Raw genomic sequence first — 22,599 nt, forward strand, 5'->3', positions numbered from 1 at the left:
GGTAGCGCAGCAGGTTAAGCACAGGTGGCGCAAAGCACAAGGACCGGAGGAAGGATCCCGGTTTGAGCCCCTGGCTCCCCACCTGCAGGGGAGTCGCTTCACAGGCGGTGAAGCAGGTCTACAGGTGTCTGTCTTTCACTCCCCCTCTCTGTCTTCCCCTCCTCTCTCCATTTCTCTCTGTCCTATCCAACAACGATGACATCAATAATAACTACAACAATAAAACAACAAGGACAACAAAAGGGAATAAATAAATAAATAAATATTAAAAATTAAAAAAAAAGTTTGAGACATACAATCAATTTTCCCCTCTCATATTAATTAGTGATTACAAATTATTAGGAGTGTACATAGACACCATTCCCACCACCAAAAGACTGTGTCCCATCCCACTCCCCCACCCCCTGCATGTGTTTCTCTTATCTCTTCCCTCTCTATCTCTCCCTCTCTGCTCAGTTTCTCCTTGTCTCTAATAAATAAACAAGTAAAAATTAAAGTTTAAGTTTAAAAAGAAAAGAAAAACTAATTCTATAAATTAAAAGTGGTTAAGAAGAAAAGTGGGCAGTGGCATACCTGGTTGAGAATACGCATTACCATGAGCAAGGACCCAAGTTCAAACCTGGGTCCTCACCTGCAGTGGGGAACTTCGTAAGTGGTAAAGCAATGTTGCTGATGTCTTTCTTTCTCTCTTCCTTTCTGTCCCCTCTTCCCTTTTCCTCTGTTTCTCTGTCCTATCAAATAAGATAAATAAATAAATATAAAATATAAAAATTTGGGGGATAGCATAATGATTATGCAAAGGACTTTCTTGCCTGAGGCTCTGAAGTCTGAGGTATAATCTTCAGCACTACTATACACCAGAGTTGAGCAGTGCTCTGGGAATTTAAAAAAAATTAGGTCAGGTGGTGGTGCCTAAAATACTAAGTGCAAGGATCTGAAGTGGAGCCCCCAGCTCCCCAGCTGCAGGAGAGAAGCTTCACAAAAAGCAAAGCAGGTCTGCAGGTATCTTTCTTTCTCTCTCCCTATTTCCCTTTTCTCTCAATTTCCTTCTGTACTATCCAATAAAATGGAAAAAATGGCCACCAGGAGAGCATGCATAGTGCTTGTACCAAGTCCCAGCGACAACCCTGAAGACAAAAAAAGAAATTCAGAGAAAGCAAATATTAAAATGCATTCTTAATGAATTTTATCAGAGCACAGGTGAAATATCTCGTAAAGGAGGAAAAACAGCACTGTGTAAAGGTTGATGATTGTGTGTAGATATTAGGAACAGGAAGGGAGAGAAATACTCACATGGAGGCATGGCACTGCATTGCCTGGAGGTGGCTTATCTGCAGATTGCTTCAACACTACCTAGTGCATTTAAAGGGGCTGCACAGAAATGCTCAAGAGCCAATTAGTTTAAGAAAATGAGCTGTAGAGGCTAAGTGGTGGTGTACCTAGTTGAGTACACCTGTTACAGTGCACAAGGACCCAAGTTCAAGCCCCTGGTCCTTACATGCTTGGAGGACCAGGAAGGAAAGCTTCACAAGTGGTGAAAGAGTACTGCAGGTGTCTCTTTTTCTCGTTCCCTTTTCCCTCTCTTCCCTCTCAGTTCTCTGTTTCTATTAAGTAAATAAATACATATATTTAAAAGAGAAGAAAAGGGCCTGTTTAGAGCTATAGAAGCCACAAGCTCTTGAGTGAACTTGAGGGGGGTGTCCAGAGAAACCAGGGAACCCTTGTGGTAGCATAGAAGTCAACCAAACTCTAATGTGTCTCAGTTGCCATAGAGACCCTGGTAAATGGGGAAGATTGCCCTGCAGGCAGCAAAAGTGACTTTGACCTTACAGCAGAGTTCCTACTTACAGGAAACAGTCTAAGAATAGAAGAAGGAGGTCTAGGATCCCTCTCCTCTACCCCTCCATACTATAGCTTTGTTTAAGGGACATCAGGTGACATAATACTACATTACTTCTTCAAACTTCTCCCTTCTCCCATAACTCACATGCAAAACAGAGCCCAGAGTCATCTTCTGACTAACAACAGAAACCAAAATAGGTAGGTAAAACTAGGATAATACCAATACTGGGAAATCAACTTGATTTCCAGACTTTTTAGTGATCCAGATCTAGAGATCCAGAGGAGCTATCAGAGAAAGAATTTATGAAATAGATTATCAGAGCTTGGAAGTAGTAGTAGGTGTAGGTATGATTTAGAAAGGAAGTGACAAGGGAGTCAGGCAGTAGCATAGTGGATTAAGCACAAGTGGCATGAAGCACAAGGACCGGCATGAGGATCCCGGTTCAGGCCCCCTGGCTACCCACCTACAGGGGAATCAATTCACAGGTGGTGAATTTTTCTCCTTCTCTGTCTTCCCCTCCTTTCTCCATTTCTCTCTGTCCTATCCAACAACAATGACATCAATAACAACAACAATAACTACAACAACAATAAAAAAACAAGGGCAACAAAAAGGGAAATTAATAAATATACAAAAAAAAGAAAGGAAGTGACAGTGAGAACATAGAAAAATGGGCAAAAAAATGAGAAATATACAGATAGATAATGATAAATAAAAAGTCAACCCATATCTGTGACTTTGGGACAACTACTGCAGTTTCCAATGGAGGAGATGGGGACACAGAACTCTGGTGGGAATATTGTGGAATTATACCCTTATTATTTTATAATTGTATAAATCACTAATGAAAAATGATTGTCAAGAAAGCTGGAGAAATACAAAACTCTCAATTTATTATGGGGAAATGGATTAATAAATTCATGACCTCAAAGATTGACTTGATAAGAAAATGGAGAATATAGAAACAGAGCTATATGATGTGAAGGACACTTTGAATGCATTTTAGTCTCAAATAGCAGGAAAGTGGGTTTGCCCATGTAGAAGAGGGAACATGAGAAATAGAAGACAAAATGACTACAGTCTGACTTCAAAGTGAAAGAGAAAAAAAAGGCATTGGAAAAATGAAGCAACTCTTTGAGGCATTGAAAACTCCCTTAGAAAAGTAAATATTGGGAGTCAGGTGGTAGCACAATGGGTTAAATGCACGTGGTAAGAAGTTCAAGGACTGGAGTAAGGATCCACCTGCAGGGGAGTCCCTTCACAGGTGGTAAAGCAGGCCTGCAGGTGTCTGTCTTTCTCTCCCCCTCTCTGTCTTTCTCTCCTCTCTCCATTTCTCTCTGTCCTATCCAACAATGATGACATCAATAACAACAACGATAACTACAACAATAAAACAAGAGCAACAAAAATAATAAATAAATATTTTTTAAAATAAAAGTAAATATCAGAATTATAGGGGTTTCAAGAAAGAAGAGAAAGAGTGAGCAGAAATAATATTTGAAGAAATAATACTAGAAAAAGTTTCCAAGTCAAGGATATCATCAGGATGTAGATGTTCAGGAAGCAGAGAGAACTCCCATATTACTAAAATCAAATAGACCAAGACACATCATTATGAAACTATCAAAAATTCAAGTACAAAGAAAAAATTGCTAGCTGCCAGGAAAAATAGTAACTTATAAAATCAGCAAAGTCAGACTCAAATCAGACTTTTCAGCAGGAGCTGTGGAAGCCAGGAGAGAATGGGGTAGTATATTCAAGGTGTTAAAAGGCAGCAACTGGCAGCCACACTTACTTTACCCTACAGGACTATTATTCAGATAAGAAGGAGCAATAAATAACAGTACCAGAACTACAACAGCAATAAAAAACAACAAGGGCAACAAAAGAGAAAATTAATAATAATAATAATAAGTAATAAAAATAACAGTACCAGATATAAAAAATCTAAAGGAGCTTGCCAGTGTTATATCTACCTTGCAAGAGTTACTGAAAGGAGTGTCACAGAAAAAGAAGCAAAGGATATTTGATTCTCAATAAAGTGAGAACCCAGAAACATAAGCCATAGAAATGGGAGACAACTTTAAAATAAAAAGGGGAGGGAGAAATAGATCAATGCTGTTCAAGCAAAAAATGGCGAATCAAGAACAGTTTTTAAAATACTCTCATAAATTATATATAATACTTTTCTATATTACACATGTACAGTCCTTTGCCTTTTTAAATGATGTCATTTCATTTTCCCTCCAGTACTTTTTAATGCATCATATAAGTTTTCTCTTTGCTTTTCTTGTCTTTCTTATCATATTATATCTTGAATTTCTTTAGTTTGTTTTTATTTCTGAAATTAGTTCACCCTTATTTTGTATTCCTCTAGAGTTGGGTGGGGATAGACAGCATAATGGTTATGCAAACAGATTCTCATCAGACTCTCATACCTGAGGCTCCATAGTCCCAGATTCAGCCCCCAGCACCACCATAAGCCAGAGCTGAGAAGTGCTCTGGTAGGGAAAAAAAAAAAAGAAAAAGGAGAGAGGGATTTATTTGAAGTCTAGGCCCATCATGTCTGTTTGGGAATCTCAGGACTCCCTGAATAGGGCCCCAGCTGATGGGGTGGCCTGATAGTGACTAAAGAGTCATCATTAAAGGATGCCAGTCTCTTGCCCTTATTCAACTTTTGCAGTCCTTGCTTTGATGAGGTTAGCTTTGGAGTGAGTGAGAGAACTGTAATAAGAAGTAGGTGAGGAGGGTATCTAAGTCTAAGTAGACACTATTTCATTAGGAACTTTATATTTACTCGCTACCGACTATTGTGTACTTTTGCTTTCAGGTATATATTTTGCCCTAATTTATAGACACATGTGAACATATGCTCTATCTTACAGGACCTGATCTATATCTAGGTTTTGGGACTTTGTTAGGAAGTGAACCTCCTGGAATGGCATTTGAAAATATTATGAAAGGAAAGGTCTCACCTGAGTAATGAGGGTGAAGAGTTGACATTCCATGCCTGATGTCTCTGGACACAGTCTGAAGTGAAGCATGCTGAGGTGGTATTCATTGCATTGATTAGGTTGGGATCGGCAGATGGAATATCATTTGGTATGAACTGAGAGAAGCATGCAGGAAAGTGAGCCCCACCCTAGAGGTTCCAGCACTGGGGGAAATATAGGCTCTATAGAGGAAGCAGGAGGATCCTGCTGTCTTAGGGTTTAAGAAGACAATAGATAGTTATTACTATAATCACATTATTTGGCAATTTGGTTAACTTTGAAATATCCCTTTGTTAGGATTTTCTGTATCATACACAACATCACCATAATTTATGTCCTTTGACATTATTTGCATATAGCTGTGCCACTGGTTGCTTCTTTTCTCCCTGGTCTAAGCTTTTAAGAGAGTCAACATATCAAAGACTCAGCCTATGTATTAAAAAGCCTCAGTATGTGCTTTAAAAAGTTTGAAACATTCAATCAATTTTTCCCCTCTAATATTAATTAAATAGTTATTTATATGACTACAAATTGATAGGAGCATAAAACCCCTTTGTGGCCCCCATAGGACCTTGCCCTCAACTTGGATCAACAGTGGTAGAGAATGTTCCATTCTCCGAAGGGAGACTCGACAATATACACTATGCTACACCTGAGGAAGATGGTTCCTGATATTGGGGCATCTTGGAATGTTCCTACTTATGACCATAGAATGTGAGCTCAGATCTACAGGGATGCAGAGGTCACATAGGCTCCTAAGCTGAATATGGGCTCCAGATCACATCAAATTGATGGGGTTTACAGTCAACAATATCTATATACTTTTCCCATATTTGGGAGCTACTCTCTTCCCTGATCCAGCTTTCTGGGCCTTCTTCCAGCCATGACATCACCTCCCCAGACAATAATTAGGATCCACCTGCATATCAGATTTCAGGCTCAGGCAAAAACAAACAAACAAACAAAAACACTAGTATAGCCACAGGCCCTTTGGAATATAACTGAAATATGCCTACTAGCTGTCTACAAAATGGAGGACCCCCCAACTCTCCACTATTCTGCACTATTCTGACCTTTAGGTCCATGATCGGTCAATAATTTGTTTGACTTTGTATGTTAACTCTCTTGTCAACCACCAGGTTCCAGATGCTAGCATGATGGCGACTAGACTTCCCTGGACAGACAACCCCACCAATGTGTCCTGGAGCTCCACTTCCCCAGAGCCCTTCCCCACTAGGGAAAGAGAGAGACAGGCTGGGAGTATGGATCAACCTGTCAACGCCCATGTTCAGTGGGGAAACAATTACATAAGCCAGACCTTCCACCTTCTGCATCCCACAATGACCTTGGGTCCATACTCCCAGAGGGATAAAGAATAGGAAAGCTATCAGGGGAGGGGATGGGATACAGAGTTCTGGTAGTGGGAATTGTGTGAAGTTGTACCCCTCTTTTTTTTTCCTCCAGGGTTATTGCTGGGCTCGGTGCCTGCACCATGAATCCACCACTCCTGGAGGCCATTTCCCCCCCCCCCTTTTTTTTTAAATTTTTTATTTAAGAAAGGATTAATGAACAAAAACATAAGGTAGGAGGGGTACAACTCCACACAATTCCCACCACCCAATCCCCATAACCCACCCCCTCCCATGGTAGCTTTCCCCTTCTCTAGCCCTCTGGGAGCATGGACCCAGGGTCATTGAGGGTTGCAGAAGGTAGAAGGTCTGGCTTCTGTAATTGCTTCCCCGCTGAACATGGGCGTTGACTGGTCGGTCCATACTCCCAGTATGCCTCTCTCTTTCTCTAGTAAGGTGTGTCTCTGGGGAAGCTGAGCTCCAGGACACATTGGTGGGGTCTTCAATCCAGGGAAGCCTAGCCAGCATCCTGGTGGCATCTGGAACCTGGTGATTGAAAAGAGAGTTAACATATGAAGCCAAACAATTTGTTGAGCAATCATGGATCCCAAGCTTGGAATAGTGGAGAGGAAGTGTTAGGGAGGTACTCACTGCAAACTCTAGTGTACTTCTGCTTTCAGGTATATATTTTGCAGTAGTTTATGGATACGTGTGCACATAAGCTCTCTCTCACAGAAACTGGTGTATATCTAGATTATGGGACTTTGTTAGAAAGTGAACTACCTGAGATGAAATTAGAGTGTACTATAAAAGGAAAGGTCTCACCCAAGTAATGAAGTTGAAGGGTTGTCATTCCACACGTGAAGTCTCTGGATACAGTCTGAGGTGAAGCATGTTGAGGTGGCATTCGTTGCTTTGGTTAGGTTGTGATCGGCGGATGCAATATTATTTGGTTTGGATTGGGAGATGCATACGGGAAAGTGGGCCCTATCCAAGGGTTCCAGGACTGGGGGAAGTAGGGGCTCTATAGTGAAGATGTGAGGTTCCTGCTGTCTTAGGGTTCAAAAAGACAATTGATAGTTAATATCGTATCATCACATTATTTGTTAATTGGGTTAACTTTGAAAAGTCCCTTTGTTATGGTTTGCTGTACAGTACCCAGTATCTTGTATATAGCTGTGCTATTGGATGCTTCTAATCTACTTGGTCTAGGCTTTTGAGAGAGTCCGCATATCAAATACATAGCCTATATATTAAAAAGATTCAGTTTGTCTTTTGAGAAACTTTGAGACATACAATTGATTTCCCCCTCTCATATTAATTAACTACTGATTTATATGTCTACATTTTGCTAGGAGTGTACATAAACACCATTCCCACCACCAAAGGACTGTGACCCATCCCTCCCGCCCACTCCCACCCCCCATTGGCCCAGGAAGCTACATGTCTACCCCTCACCACTGGGTTTTTACTTTGGTGCCCTACTTACAATTTGATCAGGTCCTGCTTTTAGTTTCCCTTTCAGATCTTCTTAGTCAGCTTCTGTTGATGAGTGGGATCATCCCATACTCATCTTTATCTTTCTGACTTAGTTCACTTAACATAATTCCTTCTAGCTCTGTCCAAGATGGGTCAGAGAAGGTGGGTTCATTGTTCTTGATAGCTGCATATTTCCCCCTTTTTGTTGCCCTAGTTGTTGCAGCCTGGTTGCGGTTATTATTGCCATTGTTGACGTTGCTTTGTTGTTGGATAGGACAGAGAGCAATGGAGAGAGGAGGGGAAGACAGAGAGAGAGGGGAGAGAAAGATAGACACCTGCAGACCTGCTTCACCGCCCGTGAAGCGACTCCCCTGCAGGTGGGGAGCTGGGGGCTTGAACCGGGATCCTTATGCCAGTCCCTGAGCTTTGTGCCACGTGCGCTTAACCCACTGCGCCACCGCCCGACTCCCGAAGTTGTACCCCTCTTATCCTATGGTTTAGTCAGTTTCCTTTTTATAAATAAAAAATTAAACTTAAAAAAAAAAGGCCAGTATTCCTTTAGAGTTCTACCAGTATTAGTTTTGACTTAACAACTACCTCCAGATATCTGCCTATCTTCCTTTAGCATACATATTTTTATTAGCCATGTTTCTTTTTCCATGTGTTAAGAATTAATTTTGAGGGGGTTTGGGTAGTGAACACCTGGTTGAGCATACATATTACCAGGCACAAGGACCCAGGTTTAAACCACCAGTCCCCACATGTTGCTGGGAAAACTCGTGAGTAGTAAAACAATGCTCTCTCTCCTTTATCTCCGTTTCCCCTATCAATTTCTCTCTGTCTTATCAAATAAAAATAATAATTAATTAATTTTAAAAAGAAACTAAAATTTATCTTGTGATATTGTGTATTATATTTCATTTACTTTGGAGCAAGTTTTTTCTAGTTTAATTTCTAGCTACTATTTTTCTTATAATACTGATAAGTATCTTACTTGAGTATTATGTGTTCAACATTTGTATCATTTAGATCATTTTTCTGGAATACATTATTGTAAGAATGATCTAAGGGCCTACGGAGTGGGGAACATCTTATTCAAAAGAGCATTTTCTTCACTATGTGTGATGGCCTGGGTTTGAGCCCTAGCACTACAAGGGAACACCATGAAAGGGACTAGGCAAGCTCTGTGGATTGTGGAGTAGTTGTGCTCTGATGTCTCTATTGTCTCTTCCCTTTCTCTCTTTCCACCTTTCTTACTAAATTAAAAAGGGAAAAGAAAAAAATTAGTATCCTATATCCCCAAAGTCTCGAGTTTATCCTGACTGTCCTCTCTCTCTCCCTTCCTCTTCTCTCTCTCTCATTCTTTCTTTCTTCCTTCTTCATTTCTATTCTTTTCAGTAGAGAATTTTTCAGCTCTGACTATGGTGGAGCCTGAGTCTTTTCATAATGATGATGCTACCTCCCACCCCCTGGATTTTCATTAAAAAAGAAATGTGAGGGGGTGGTGATACACCAGATTAAGTACAGATAGTAAGTACTAAGTGCAAAAATTGGGGTTCGAGTCCCCAGCTGCCCACCTGCAGGAGGGATGCTTCACAAGCAGCAAAAAAGGTCTGCAAGTGTCTGTCTTTCTCTCTCCCTCTTTACCCCCTCCCCTTAATTTCTCTCTGTTCTATCCAATAACATGAAAAAAATGGCCACCAGGAGCAGTGGATTTGTAGTGCCAGCACCAAGTTTCAGTGATAACCCTGGAGGAGAGAGAGGTAGAGAAGGGAAAATCGAATAAAGGAGTTTTACCCTTTAGGTGTGTGTGTGTGTGTGTGTGTGTGTGTGTGTGTGTGTGTGTGTGTGTGTGTGTTCAAGGATTGCTATAATTTATATCTGACCTGCATTTCTCTGAAAGACAATTAACTACCAGATGGTTTTGCTCATATGTGCAAAACAAAGAATTTAAACACATAACTCATGAACTTTTTTTTAAAGTAACTAAACTATTGTTAAGACTTTTTTTATTTATAAAAAGGAGATATTAACAAAACCATAGGATAAGAGGGGTACAACTCCACACAATTCCTACCACCAGCTCTCTGTATCCCATCCCCTCCCCTGATAGCTTTCCCATTCTTTATCCCTCTGGGAGTATGGACCCAAGGTCATTGTGGGATGCAAAAGGTGGAAGGTCTGGCTTCTGTAATTGCTTCCCCACTGAACATGGGCATTGACTGGTCGATCCATACTACAAGACATTGTGGAGGTGCTGGTGAGATAGTATAGAGATTATGCCAAAAGGCTTTCATGCCTGAGGCACCAACTGTCCCAGGTTCAGTCCCCAACATCACTATAAGCCAAAGCTGAGGAGCAGTGCTATTGTGAAAAAACAATAATATTTTAAGAATTTATTTATTTATTCATGAGAGAGATAAAGAACCAGGCATCAATCTACATGTGCTACTGGGGATAGAACTCAAGACCTCATGCTTGAGAGTCCAATATTTTATCCACTGCACCACCTCCTGGACCACAATAATAATAAATTTTTTAAAGGGTTTGTTATAGTGGTTATCTTTGAAGGAATGGGAATAGGGGGGCACTCAACTGTGGTGATGGATGTGGTATGAAATTATATCCCTGTAATCTTATGATCATTATTAAATCACTAATAAAAATATTTTTGTATAAATGAATTTAAAAAGACACAGAAACTAAATTCAGTGTGTGGATTTTTTATTTCAATTTGAACACTCCAACTGTAAAAAGTCATTTGAAATTATTAAAAGAAATATGAGGCAGTAGCACAGCAGGTTAAGCACACATGGCATGAAGCACAAGAGCCAGCATAAGGATCCCAGTTCAAGCCCCCGGCTCCCCACCTGCAGGGGGTAGCTTCACAAGCGATGAAGAAGGTCTGCAGGTGTCTGCCTTTCTCTCCCCCTCTCTGTCTTCCCCTTCTCTCTCAACTTCTCTCTGACCTATCCAACAACAACAACAATAATAACAACAACAACAAAATGGGGGAGGAGAAATTTGAGGGAGTTGGGCTATAGCGCTGCGGGTTAAGCACAGGTGAGGCAAAGCACAAGGACCAGAGCAAGGATCCTGTTTGAGCCCTGGGCTCCGCACCTGCAGGGGAGTTGCTTCACAAGTGGTGAAGCAGGTCTGCAGGTGTCTCTCTCTTCCCCTCTCTGTCTTCCCCTCCTCTCTCCATTTCTCTCTGTCCTATCCAACAATGACAACAATAATAACTACAACAATAAGGCAACAAGGGCAACAAAAGGAAATAAGTAAATAAATAATTTTTTTAAACAAATTTGAATACTAATGATACATTTGATATTAAAAAATTATTAATTATTGTTAATTTTAAGTATGATAACATTCCAATTATGTTTTATCAGTTCTTTTCTCGTACAAATAAATACGAGTACTTATGGATGAAATGATATGATGAAAGAACTTTCTTTAAAATAATCCAGATATGTATGTGCATATGTGACACTAAGGGAAAGGAATAGAGAATATAGATAAAGCAAGATTGCTCAGATACTAATAAATGTTGACTCAGGACAGTGAGTATGCACTATTCTCTCTACTTTTGTATTTGTTTAAAGTTGTTCATACCATAAATTCTGAAAGTTTTCTTTGATTCTAAAGATATCTTAAAGTCTTAGAAACTTATTCTGAGGTGACCTTTCATTTTAATGGAAGTACTATTCTGATGGGCTTTGTTAGTTGTATACAAGTACTGAGTTCTGTCAGTGGGAAAAAATAATTTTTTTTGAAACATGGAGTGTGAGGTTCATTTCATGACTGCAAAATCATAAAAAGCAATGTCTAACCCAGCCTGTTCTGTTTCACACTCTCTTGTTCTGCAGATACTGCTAACGGAAACAACAGCCAAGGAGGGAAGAGCAGTGCGTCTAGCTCCACTCCAGTGCGCCCAGGAAATTTCTCTTTATCACCGAGACCTAGCTGTGCTTCAGATCAAGGTACAATGCCACCTTAGGATTCTGAAACAGTGTGTTTATGAGGAAAGAAATACTGCAGAATCTGGAATAATAAGTGATCTGACAGAACAATCCTAGCATGTCTAGACCCTGTGTATTCAGATTAAATATCTTTGTGATTCCACAAAGGTGAAACTATCAAGGAAATGATACTAAAAACAAATGTATAATGAAGGGAGTCAGGCAGTAGTACAGCAGGTTAAGCATACATGGAGCAAAGCATGTATGCCCCAGGCTCCCCACCTGCAAGGGGGTCAATTCACAGGCGGTGAAGCAGGTCTGCAGGTGTCTGTATTTCTCTCCCCTTCTCTGTCTTCCCCTCTTCTCTCCATTTCTCTCTGTCCTACCCAACAATAATGACATCAGTAACAACAACAATAATATCTGCAACAATAAAAAACAACAAGGGCAACAAAAGGGAAAATAAATAAATAAATATAAAGAAAAGAAAAAATGTATAAGGAAGTGTCTTGACAAAAAAAACATGGACTCTGCCGACAAAGATTCAAAGTTTCTCTCTATTATATAATACTAGGCAAATGTGAGTTTCCCTTGCTCATCTACAAAATGGGTATACCAGTATACTTGTCCTTTTGCAGAATTGTTGATAGAATCAAATGAAACAATCTGGGTAAAATTACAGATTATAAAATAGCATACAGATATTAGGTGATATTAGGAATATCATCATTGCTAATTTTAGCTTTATCTCTGGAAGAGCGACTGAGACTGCCTAAAAAATTAAACCATGTTACTTTGTTACTTTGGCTTCTTCTCATCTTTTTAACTGATATAAACAAGATTCATCTTTCTTTCTTTCTTTTTTCTTTTCTTTCTTTTTTTTTTTTTTTGTATTTAGCTACCGTGTTTACTTCTGGACCACCAAAGAAACGACACCGGGGTTGGTATCCCGGGTCACCTGTCCCCCAGCCTGGCTTAGTTGCTTCTGTTCCTATAGTTCGACCCCTTACAAGAACTGGTAAGAGCTCAACCAAAGATGGGTTTTAAGTTTTCTTAAAGTATGGATCTATTTTAAATTCCTGTTACAAGCCATTGAAGATAAATTTCCTTAACCAATGTGTTGATATTCTGTAAGGATATTGATAGTAGTGAATATTTTGTCTCCATCATGTCTCTCTTCCCAGCAAACACATGGAGCAATACAACAGGGTTTTGTTTTGTTTTTAATTACAACATATCTTAGTTCATCTTCTAGCTTTCCTTTGCTTATATCAGTGTCATTCTTTATTTGAAGTATGATTCTACCAATACACCATCCCAGGGGACAAATGGACTTGTTTTACCAGTAGTGGTGTTAGATGTACCCTCCTGTGATTCTCTGTGTGACCTGTACTTATTATTTCTAGCATGTGTGGTTTAGTCTGTGGTATAAACATGAAAAACTAATTGCTTCTCCTTTTGATATAGAAACTGTGGCCATGTGGTGTTTATAGTTAAGTGTTCTAACACTATCTTGCTGTAATAAGCACTAACTTCTAATGATTCTTAGATGTACCAATTTTGAGACATAGACAGGGTTCTTTAAATTTTCATTCTTTGTTTTAAAGACAATAGAGATTAATGAGAGAGATATCCTAGAGGTTAGACCATATTTATGAGGTTCAGGTTTGATACCCATATACCAGTGTATAATGTCTAGACAGAGTGATACACTGCACTCACTCTCTCATAAAATAAAAAATAATTTGCTTTAAAATACTACATATCATTCTCAGTACAAACTATTATATTTACTGTTGAATGTAAAACATTAATTCCCCAATAAAGAAATTTTAAAAAACTACATATATGTGTGTGTGTGTGTGTGTGTGTGTGTGTGTGTGTGTGTGTTATAGAGAAAGAATTATGGTTAAACTGTTAACCATAACCATAACCAAATTGCTTGTATTAGAAGTACTAAAACTGCATTGATTTCAGTTGTATTTTATTTAACTTTAAAATTTCATTCATCTTGCCAAATGACTTTTTTTCCAGAGTCTCTTTTATCTGCCTCAGTTCCACAGACACCATTAACTGGAATTTTACAACCTAGGCCCATTCCTGCAGGGGAAACTGTAATTGTTCCTGAAAACCTGCTGAGTAACTCAGGAGTTAGGCCAGTAATTTTGATAGGTAAGGCAAAAGAATTTCAGATTACCCTTGTCCATTGGAATCTAGCAATGTTTCTGTACCTCATTGTGTATTGACTCTTGTGCTCATGAAAATAACAATTACAGGGGAGTCGGGCAGTAGCGCAGCAGGTAAAACGCACGTGGCGCAGCAGGTCAAGCACAGGTGGTGCAAAGCTCAAGGACCTGCGCATAAGGATCCCAGTTCGAGCCAGATGGTTTCACTCTATGTGGAATTTAGAGATCTGATTTACATGAACTGGTAACCAACAACAGCAACAACAAAATCCAAACAAAAGACTCAAGAAAACTGTTTGTATGACTTATAAGAACTATGGTGGTGATCTTTGGGAGGTGGAAGGGTGGGGATACAGAACTATGGTGGTGGGTGTAGTGTAGAACTATACATTGTGATCTTATGATCTTGTAACATACTATTAATAACAGCAACAACAACAACAACAAAGAACTCAGAAAATAAAGAGAACTTAACTGCCTGGAAGAGGTCACACTTCAGCTCAGAGCTCATGTAGGGTTGGCTCACAAGTGTGCGAGGTGGGGCAGGGGATCTGGTTGTCTAATTATGACAAGCCGAACCTGAGGAAGAAGGAATCAAGCTGCAGGAGCTAACAAGCTATCTCTCAGGGAAGCAAAAAGGCCGCATGATCCATATATGAATAAGGGGAAAGTATCTGTGAATCAGTATCTTTAAGAAGTCTGAAATTTTCTAACCTGTTTCTAGGTGGAGAGAGGAGTTTAGGGGTTCTTTGATTCTGAGGTCAACGCAGTGACTTTCATGTCTATGTCAAGAGTTCCCTCCGTTGGGGGCTTACCTCAGCCAGAAGGACATTGCCTTCTTTGCCTTTGAGACTAAACAGATAGGATGTCTAAGGCTCACTAAATCATTGTGGTATGCCTGTTTCTTGTGGTGGACTTAAGTTTACTGTCTTGCTGCAAGCCGTCTCCTTTATCAGGCTTCCCTATCCACTATCCCTGGTCTGGAGACATTGTGGGAATCTCAGTTATTTAAACTGCATATGGCCAGGGAGTTTTTATTGAGTATGTAAGTTGCATGCATAGTGCAACTAAGCCTTAGAAAGATACGCAGAGGGGTGGGGAGATGCCACAGTGGTTATGCAAGGACTTTGTTTTTTACCGGAGTTATAATTGGGGCTTTGTGTCTAGACACAACTCACTACTTTGGTGAGTCTCTCTCTCTCTCCCTCTCTCTCTTTCTCTCTCTCTTTCTCCTCTCTCTATCCTCTCTCTTTCTCCCTTTCTTTCTCTCTCCTTTCCTTCCTTCATTTTATGACAGACAGAAGTAAGGGGAGGATGGGGGAAAGGGAAAGAGAGGAATCCCTGCAGCAGTGCCCCAACACTTGTAAAACTTTTCCCCTGCAGGTAGGGGCTGGAGGCTTGAATCCAAGTCTACATACATGGTAATGTGTATACTCTACCAAGTATGCCACTGTTCAGCCCCTGCAGAAAGAAAAAAAAAACTTTTATGTTTGAGTCCCCAAAAACCCAGATTCAAACAATCCCTGATGTCACCATATATCAGAGCTGAGCAGTGCTCTGGTAGAAAAAGGAGTGGGAAGAGGAGGAAGGGGAAGAGCAGAAGAAGAGGAAAAATAAGAAAAAGGAGTAAAGGAGGAAGAGGAAAGAGGAGGAGGAGAAGGGCAGGAAAGAGGAAAGAAAAAATACTCCAAGACATTGTGAGAACTGTGAAGGTTATCTGGTGTGAAAGGGCATAAGACTTTAATGGTGTGGAAGTATATAATCTTATAATCTTGTAAACCATTATTAAATTACTAATTAAAAAAAAAAGAAAAAGATTAGGGAAAGATAGAAACAGGCTGCTCATGTCAAGCGGAGAAGCAATTATAGAAGCTAGACCTTCCACCTTCTGCACCCCATAAAGAATTTTGATCCATTCTCCCATAGGGGTAATTGTTAGGGGAAGGTGACCAGAGGGCTCTGAACTCTTAATCCCATCAGGAACTGGAGAGAGAATGGGGGGGGGGGGGAGAATGTACCTATGTAATTTGATAAATTAGACACCATTACCTTGACATTAATAAAAGATCTGAATTTGAGCTCCTGCTCCCCACCTGCAGGGGGTCGCTTCACAAGTGGTAAAACAGGTCTACAGATGTCTATTTCTCGCTCCCTCTCTATCTTCCCCTTCTCTCTCAATTTTTCTCGGTCCTATTCAGTAAAAAAAAAAAAAAAAAAAAAAATGGATAAAATGGCCACCAGGAGCGGTGGATTCGTAGTACCGGCACCAAGGCCCAATCACAACTCTAGAGGCAAAAGAAAATAGTAGATTTATCTACAAATTAAAAAGAAAATTTTCAGGCCTCAGGTTCTGAGGCCCCTGTACCAGCATAAGCCTGAGCTGAACAGTGCTCTGATAAAATTAATGAATCAAAAAAATAAAAATCATCCATTAAAAAATAGAAAGAAAGATATAAGGGGGCCGGGCGGTAGCACAGCTGGTTAAGCGCATATGGTGCAAAGCACAGAGACCAGGGTAAGAATCCCAGTTCGAGCCCCCAACTCCCCACCCGCAGGTGTCTATCTTTCTCTCCCCTCTCTATCTACCCCTCCTCTCTTGATTTTTCTCTGTCCTATCCAACAACAACAAAACAACAGCAATAACAATAATAACAACAAGGGCAATAAAAATGGGGGAAAAATAAAGATATGTATAATATGGATGTCCTTTTGTGTCTGCTTTTTAAAGGACAGCCTCTGCCACAAAACCAGAGTAATATTTCAGTATATTTTTGCCCTGTATGCTTCAAGATAATTCAAGGAATGCTGTATTATTTGTCTGTTTTTAGTGTCAAGTTTTCCCACCTGCATAATCCCACTACTCTTAGTGAATTTATTTTCGGATAGAGGTAGAAAGTGATGGAGGAGAAACACCACAACACCACTCCACCACCCATGAAGCTTCCCCTTTCTGTGGTGTTCCCATGTGCTGGCCATGGGCCTAGTGCATGGTAAACTGTGCACTCTGCTGCATCAGCTATCTCTAAACACTCAAATAATTTGAGACTGGTGTCTGTCATGTAGAAAGAGAACATAACAAAATAGCTAAGATAGCAAAACTAGGAACCTCCAAGACCTTATGACTGTCAGAATAATTGCTTTTGATAAGTGAGTTTGTTTTTAAGTAGTGAAACATGTTAGTATAGTTTGTCTTCTCATTTCTTATATGAAAAGGAATTTGATCAAGAGTCTTATCAAAAAATAATGAATTGAAGTTTTATAAGGGATACAGAGATGTTTTTGCAAATTAAAGTCCTTTATGACATAACTATAATATTAATATGCCCCTTCTTGGGAAATAATATAATTTGAGTCTTTTGCTTCCTGTTCATCTGATTTAATGCAAGGATAAAATATGGTGCATCCAAGTGAATCCCTAGGATTGACATATTTGAATGATTTGCTTCATAGCCATATGAATGATTTGCTTCGTAGCCACCTGAGAGGACAAGGAGTTTTGTTAAGCATCTTTGATACAAATTGAGTATCTACTGATTTAATCTCAAAATAATAAAATAAGTAAATACTGACCTATATTGACCTGCTTCTTTTCATCTCGTCATCTTGCAGGCTATGGCACTTTACCCTATTTCTATGGAAATGTTGGTGACATTGTTGTGAGTCCTCTACTGGTGAATTGCTACAAGATTCCACCGTTGGAAAACAAAGACTTAGAACAATTAGGGTTGACCGGTAGCCAAGTCCTGAGTGTGGAAAACATGATTCTTCTGACCATACAGTATCTTGTGAGATTAGGTATGTTATTCTTACTAATCATTTTCTGGTAACAATGTTTATTCCTTTTTTTAATGTTTTCCTTTTTTCCAGTTTCTCATATTCACCCATTTATTACTATCACTCTTTTCACATCTAACATTCTTTTCCATAATTCCATCTCTAGAACTGTTCTCTTTCCTTAATTGTATTTCTTTTCCACTCTTCCTTCTCCGCTCTTCAATCCAGCTCTCTTCTATTCCCCTCACATATAGCCTCCCCTGCACCACTTTGCTTCTCTGGGCCCCAGAAGGAAAAGTAGCTCCACCTAGTGTCCAGTCTCATAATAGTCCTAAGGTCTCAATGTAATGTCAAGAGAATTCTCAGAGTTGTGGGCATCCTCCTTTGGGCAATCTGTCCAAGTCATTTATCCAAATGTACATTTACCATCTGGAATGAAAATATAGCCATTGTCTTAGACAATCATTTTCCCAGTTTTCCACTTGACCTTTTTATCTTGTTAATTTACTGGCCCCATAACTATTTTTTCCTTCTTAACATTTGATGTCATACCATCATGCTTTCTATCTTTGAGGCAGTAGAGGCCTTCCTGGAAGCTTCTATAGGCAACAAAGTAAGGAAAGTACATAGGTCATGAACCCTTCACTTCCTCTATTTAATACACCCTCCTGAGCCCCACAGTGGGTGTATGTAGGCGCCCTAACAATACCATAGTGACTCATCAGCATTTAAATCATAATGCCTTTTATTTTGCAAACTACAGTCAGCTATCTGATATGCAGGCTAATTATACACTCACTTCAGGACTTCAGTAGACTTTCCATTACTTAGAAAAATGTTTAAGATGTAAAGTCACACATAAAATTTTTATCTGCATTCTTGTAAATGTATTGTTTGAAAATACTTTAGTGTTAAGTAATTAAAATCAACATGCTAAGCAATATTAAAAAAAAAAAAAAGAGGAGGAAGAGGAGACTTTAATTTACTAGATTCAGCCTTTACAACATCAGCTAGCACTCCCTGGCTGTAATTCTGCATGCCCTCAGAGCTCCAAGGCCCTGCGTTGACATGGGCTTTTAAAATTTGTGAGGCTTCAGATACCTCATGAACAACTCACTTGATAAGCCTTTCTTTAACCTGCTAGTTATGCTATTAGAAAGTAGTAAATTAAAAGTTGCCTGATTCTGCAGCTCATTTGAAGTTCTAATTCCTAATCTTAATGGATGGCTACTGACTTCACTGTATTGTTCTAATACTATTCTAACTATTGTTCTAATACTCTGGTAGCTAAGTTCCCTGAAGGTAATCAGGAAAAGAAAGATCAAGATTCAGAAGGGACAGCCCTTTCCACTAGTCACGAAAAAAATCTGTAACTTCACAATCTGAACATCTTTTGAAGTAGATAATAAAATCAGCAAATCCAGACTCTTGAAGGGCTCTAAGTCAGTTGGAACCTTGTCTTTTCCTCTTAGAGTGGCTTTATCTGAAAAGCCATCAGATCTGAGTTCCTGGAGATCAGTGCTCAAAGGGGAAATTTTGCTATTATCAAGCTTGCAGAAAGTAAGGCAAATGCTTCTACAAGTCAGCTATAGAAGAAGATGAAAAAATAATAGGAGCTGCTTGAAAGAAGGTATTTTACTCTGAGAAGTATCTTTATTTAGACCTTGATGACCCAGCCTGCTCGTCTCGTTAACTAATAGTGATTTAGTCCGTCTGTCAAGTTGAGTTTTCAGACTGTGAAGAAGGTTGTGAACATATTTGATGAATTTATTTTCCTGAATGCATTTCTATTTGGAATTAATTGCTCTGCATTATTGAATGTGTTGCCCCCTCATAGCTTGGAGTGGGTCCTATGCACATAACTACTGACCAGATCTCTGGATGTTATCTGTGAAAGGTGGGAGGAATTAGAAATAATTGAAGAGACTATTAGATACAGCAATAATATATAGTTGTGTGCAGCATATTCAACTATTGAAGCTGCAATTAAAGAACTATCATTTATTCTGAAGCAAGCATTTTGTTTGTTTGTTTTACTTACTATTAGAATTTATTATAAAGGATAACAATCAATACTATCCATATGAAGAGACACTCGGTCAAGGTCTGGGAGGATCCCAAATACAACTGTCACATCCTGCGCAACTCCCAGCCCACAGTGGGATTAGAGCACAACATCTTCTTGATAAATCCAAGTGTTCACCAGCCTAAATCTCACCAAAGCCTTGCTGTCTGGAGTTATTACCCTATATGACTAGCTGAATTCATTGACCTCTGGTAGTTGAACTAAATCGCCAACCCTCCCCCTTCTTGGAAGTCAGGTTGATATCACCTGGCTCAGTGTCCCAAGCTTCCAGTCACATGGTTGGCCTTTCTGCCATGATCATCCCTTAGACTTGGATATATGGTCAGAGGGCCCCACCATGAACAACAAAAATATTCTTGTCATTTGGAAATTTCAAGAATTTAGAGACTCCCAGGAACCAAGAACAAAGATCAATTTAATTTCTTATTTAAAGTAAATTTTTTTAAATAACTATTTTTTTTTTTTTTTGCAAAGAGAAATTGAGAAGGAAGGGGGATGGAAAAGGAGCGAGATAGAGACACCTGCAATGCTGCTTCACCTCTCCTGAAGCTTTCTTCAAGCAGGTAGGGGCCAGGGGCTTGAACCCAGGTCCATGTGCATGCACTTAACCAAGTGTGCCACAGCCTGGCCCCCTAATATCTTATTTATTGTACAATATGCAGGGTTGAGGGTGTGCTAAAAATATTAATTTTGAAAGCTGAAGATGACCTATCCCCGAAGAGAAATAAAACCCAGAGGCCACAGGTTACCTATATGAGTTTAACCACAATATAACCACAATGGTGGGAGAGTACCAACTACAATACTTAGCAGTCCAGTATACTGGGGAAATAACTAACAATAGATGAAAACATTCTTTATCTGGGAAAACTGAGGTTATCTAAATTTTTAAATTAAGAATGACAATAATTAAATGAGAAAAGCTTGAAACCTAAAACTGATTACACATTAATGGGTTAGCTTCTTGCTTCATCGATCATTTAATTATTCTGTAATGCTGCCTGTAATGACATTGTCCCAGAGACATGATGAAACTGACTATAAATATATATTGCCTCCAGAGTTATTGCTGGGGTGCCTACACTACTGCTACACTACTGCTCCTGGAGGCCATTTTTCCCATTATGTTGCCCTTGTTGTTGTTTTTATTGTTATTGCTGTTGTTATATAGGACAGAGAGAAATGGAGAGAGGAGGGGAAGACAGAGAAGGGGAGAGAAAGATAGACACCTGCAGACCTGCTTCACTGCCTGTGAAGCGACCACCCTGCAGGTGGGGAGCCGGGGGCTCGAACCAGGATCCTTATGCCGGTCCTTGCACTTGGCACCATATGCACTTAGCTTACTGTGCTACCACCTGGCCCCCTCTACATTCTCTTTTAAAGGCATCAAGATTAGGGGCTGGGCAGTGGCACACCTGAATAAGTGTATGTGTTATCATGCACAAAAACCCAGGGTCAAACGCCTGATCCCCACCTGCAAAAGGAAAGCTTCATGAGCAGTGTTGCAGGTGTCTCTCTCCTTTTTCTATCCCCCTTCCTCTCAATCCCTCTATGTCCTATCAGATTAAATAAAGTTTTTTTTAAATGTTGAAAAAAATCAAAATTAGAATAAAGAATGGAATTCTGTGGGGTCAGGTGGTGGCACACCAGGTTAAGTGCTCACATCACAGTGCACAAGGACCCAGGTTCAAGCCCCTGCTCCCCACCTACAGAGGGAAAGCTCACAAGTAGTAAAGCAGGGCTTCAGGCTTCAGGTGTCTCTCTGTCTTTCTCCCTCTCTATCTCCCTCTCTCCTCTCAATTTCTCTCAGTCTTTATCCAATAATAATAATAATGGCATCCTGTATTTTAAAAACAGAAGCAGAGAAAGAAGAAGGTAGTTTCTTAATGAAAAACTATTAGGAGGGACTCTATATGTGGGGTCACTAGAGAAAAGATAACTTATTTTCCAGTTGAAGTTTAATTGACTTAGAAGGATTACACGTATGTGTGTGTGTTTTCTAATTTTTTTTTCAATTTAGGTCCTGATCAAATACCTCTCAGAGAAGAATTTGAGCAAATCATGCTGAAAGCTATGCAAGAATTTACCCTGAGAGAGAGAGCCCTGCAGATGGGCACTCAGTGTGCACCTGTGTCACCAGAACAGCTCCCATGGCTTGCTAGATTAGTCGCCAGTGTATCTCAAGACTTGGTCCATGTGATTGTGACTCAAAACTCTTTGGCTGAAGGCATTTCTGAGACACTGAGAACGCTCAGTGAAATGAGACACTATCAGAGGCTACCAGACTATGTTGTGGCCATTTGTGCATCAAAAATCAGAGGAAATGAATTTTGTGTGGTAGTATTAGGTAAGTAAAATTCTTGATTGATTGATTATGACAGGAAGAGAATGAGAGAGAACTCGAGTATCACTCTGGCACATGCAATGCCAGAAATCTATCCAGGACCTTTGCTTTTTTTCATTCATTCAACTACTTACTGTCCAGTGTGGGGGAGGAGTACTGAGTGATTTCTAGTGATCTATTAATTTGTGATTACTAATTGTTCCAACTTGGGTTCTTTCCTGATTTTGCATTCCCTTTTCCCCTCAGATTAGGTCTTCATAGCCCTTAATTTCCTAGTGTCCCCATCAGCTGTTTGCAGAAGCATTATTTCAGAATGTAGCCTAGTAACAGATACTCTTGTCTCACATAACTTCTTCCTTGAAAGGTTGTACAAATGTTAAAAATCTAGCATGTGATAAAGCCATTGCAACAGGTAGTCTAAATCAGTCAGATTTGCTAAGAGAAACCTAGCTCATGTATTCACCGCCTCACTGAAAAGGGTATTTAAAGTTATAACATTGACTCAAAGAAACAATTTTTTGAAAACTGGTACATTATAAAATGTATTTTTGTTTCTTGTATTAGTGTGCTGTCAGGCACC

The 22,599-nt window shown here is 39.6% G+C and overlaps 1 protein-coding gene across 4 annotated transcripts in view; it reads left to right on the forward strand.

Annotated features, from left to right (window-relative positions):
* GREB1L (GREB1 like retinoic acid receptor coactivator) overlaps window positions 1-22,599 on the forward strand; it is a 295,678-nt gene that overhangs the window by 190,541 nt on the left and 82,538 nt on the right. For all 4 annotated transcript variants that reach the window (XM_060173567.1, XM_060173569.1, XM_060173570.1 and 1 more), the window contains 5 exons: window positions 11,537-11,650; window positions 12,528-12,647; window positions 13,664-13,801; window positions 17,425-17,610; window positions 21,696-22,022. In XM_060173567.1, the coding sequence (XP_060029550.1) occupies window positions 11,537-11,650; window positions 12,528-12,647; window positions 13,664-13,801; window positions 17,425-17,610; window positions 21,696-22,022 (885 nt within the window). The remainder of the gene's footprint in view (window positions 1-11,536; window positions 11,651-12,527; window positions 12,648-13,663; window positions 13,802-17,424; window positions 17,611-21,695; window positions 22,023-22,599) is intronic.

Source organism: Erinaceus europaeus, chromosome 15 (genome assembly GCF_950295315.1).
Source record: "Erinaceus europaeus chromosome 15, mEriEur2.1, whole genome shotgun sequence".
In the NCBI taxonomy this organism is placed as follows: domain Eukaryota; kingdom Metazoa; phylum Chordata; class Mammalia; order Eulipotyphla; family Erinaceidae; genus Erinaceus; species Erinaceus europaeus.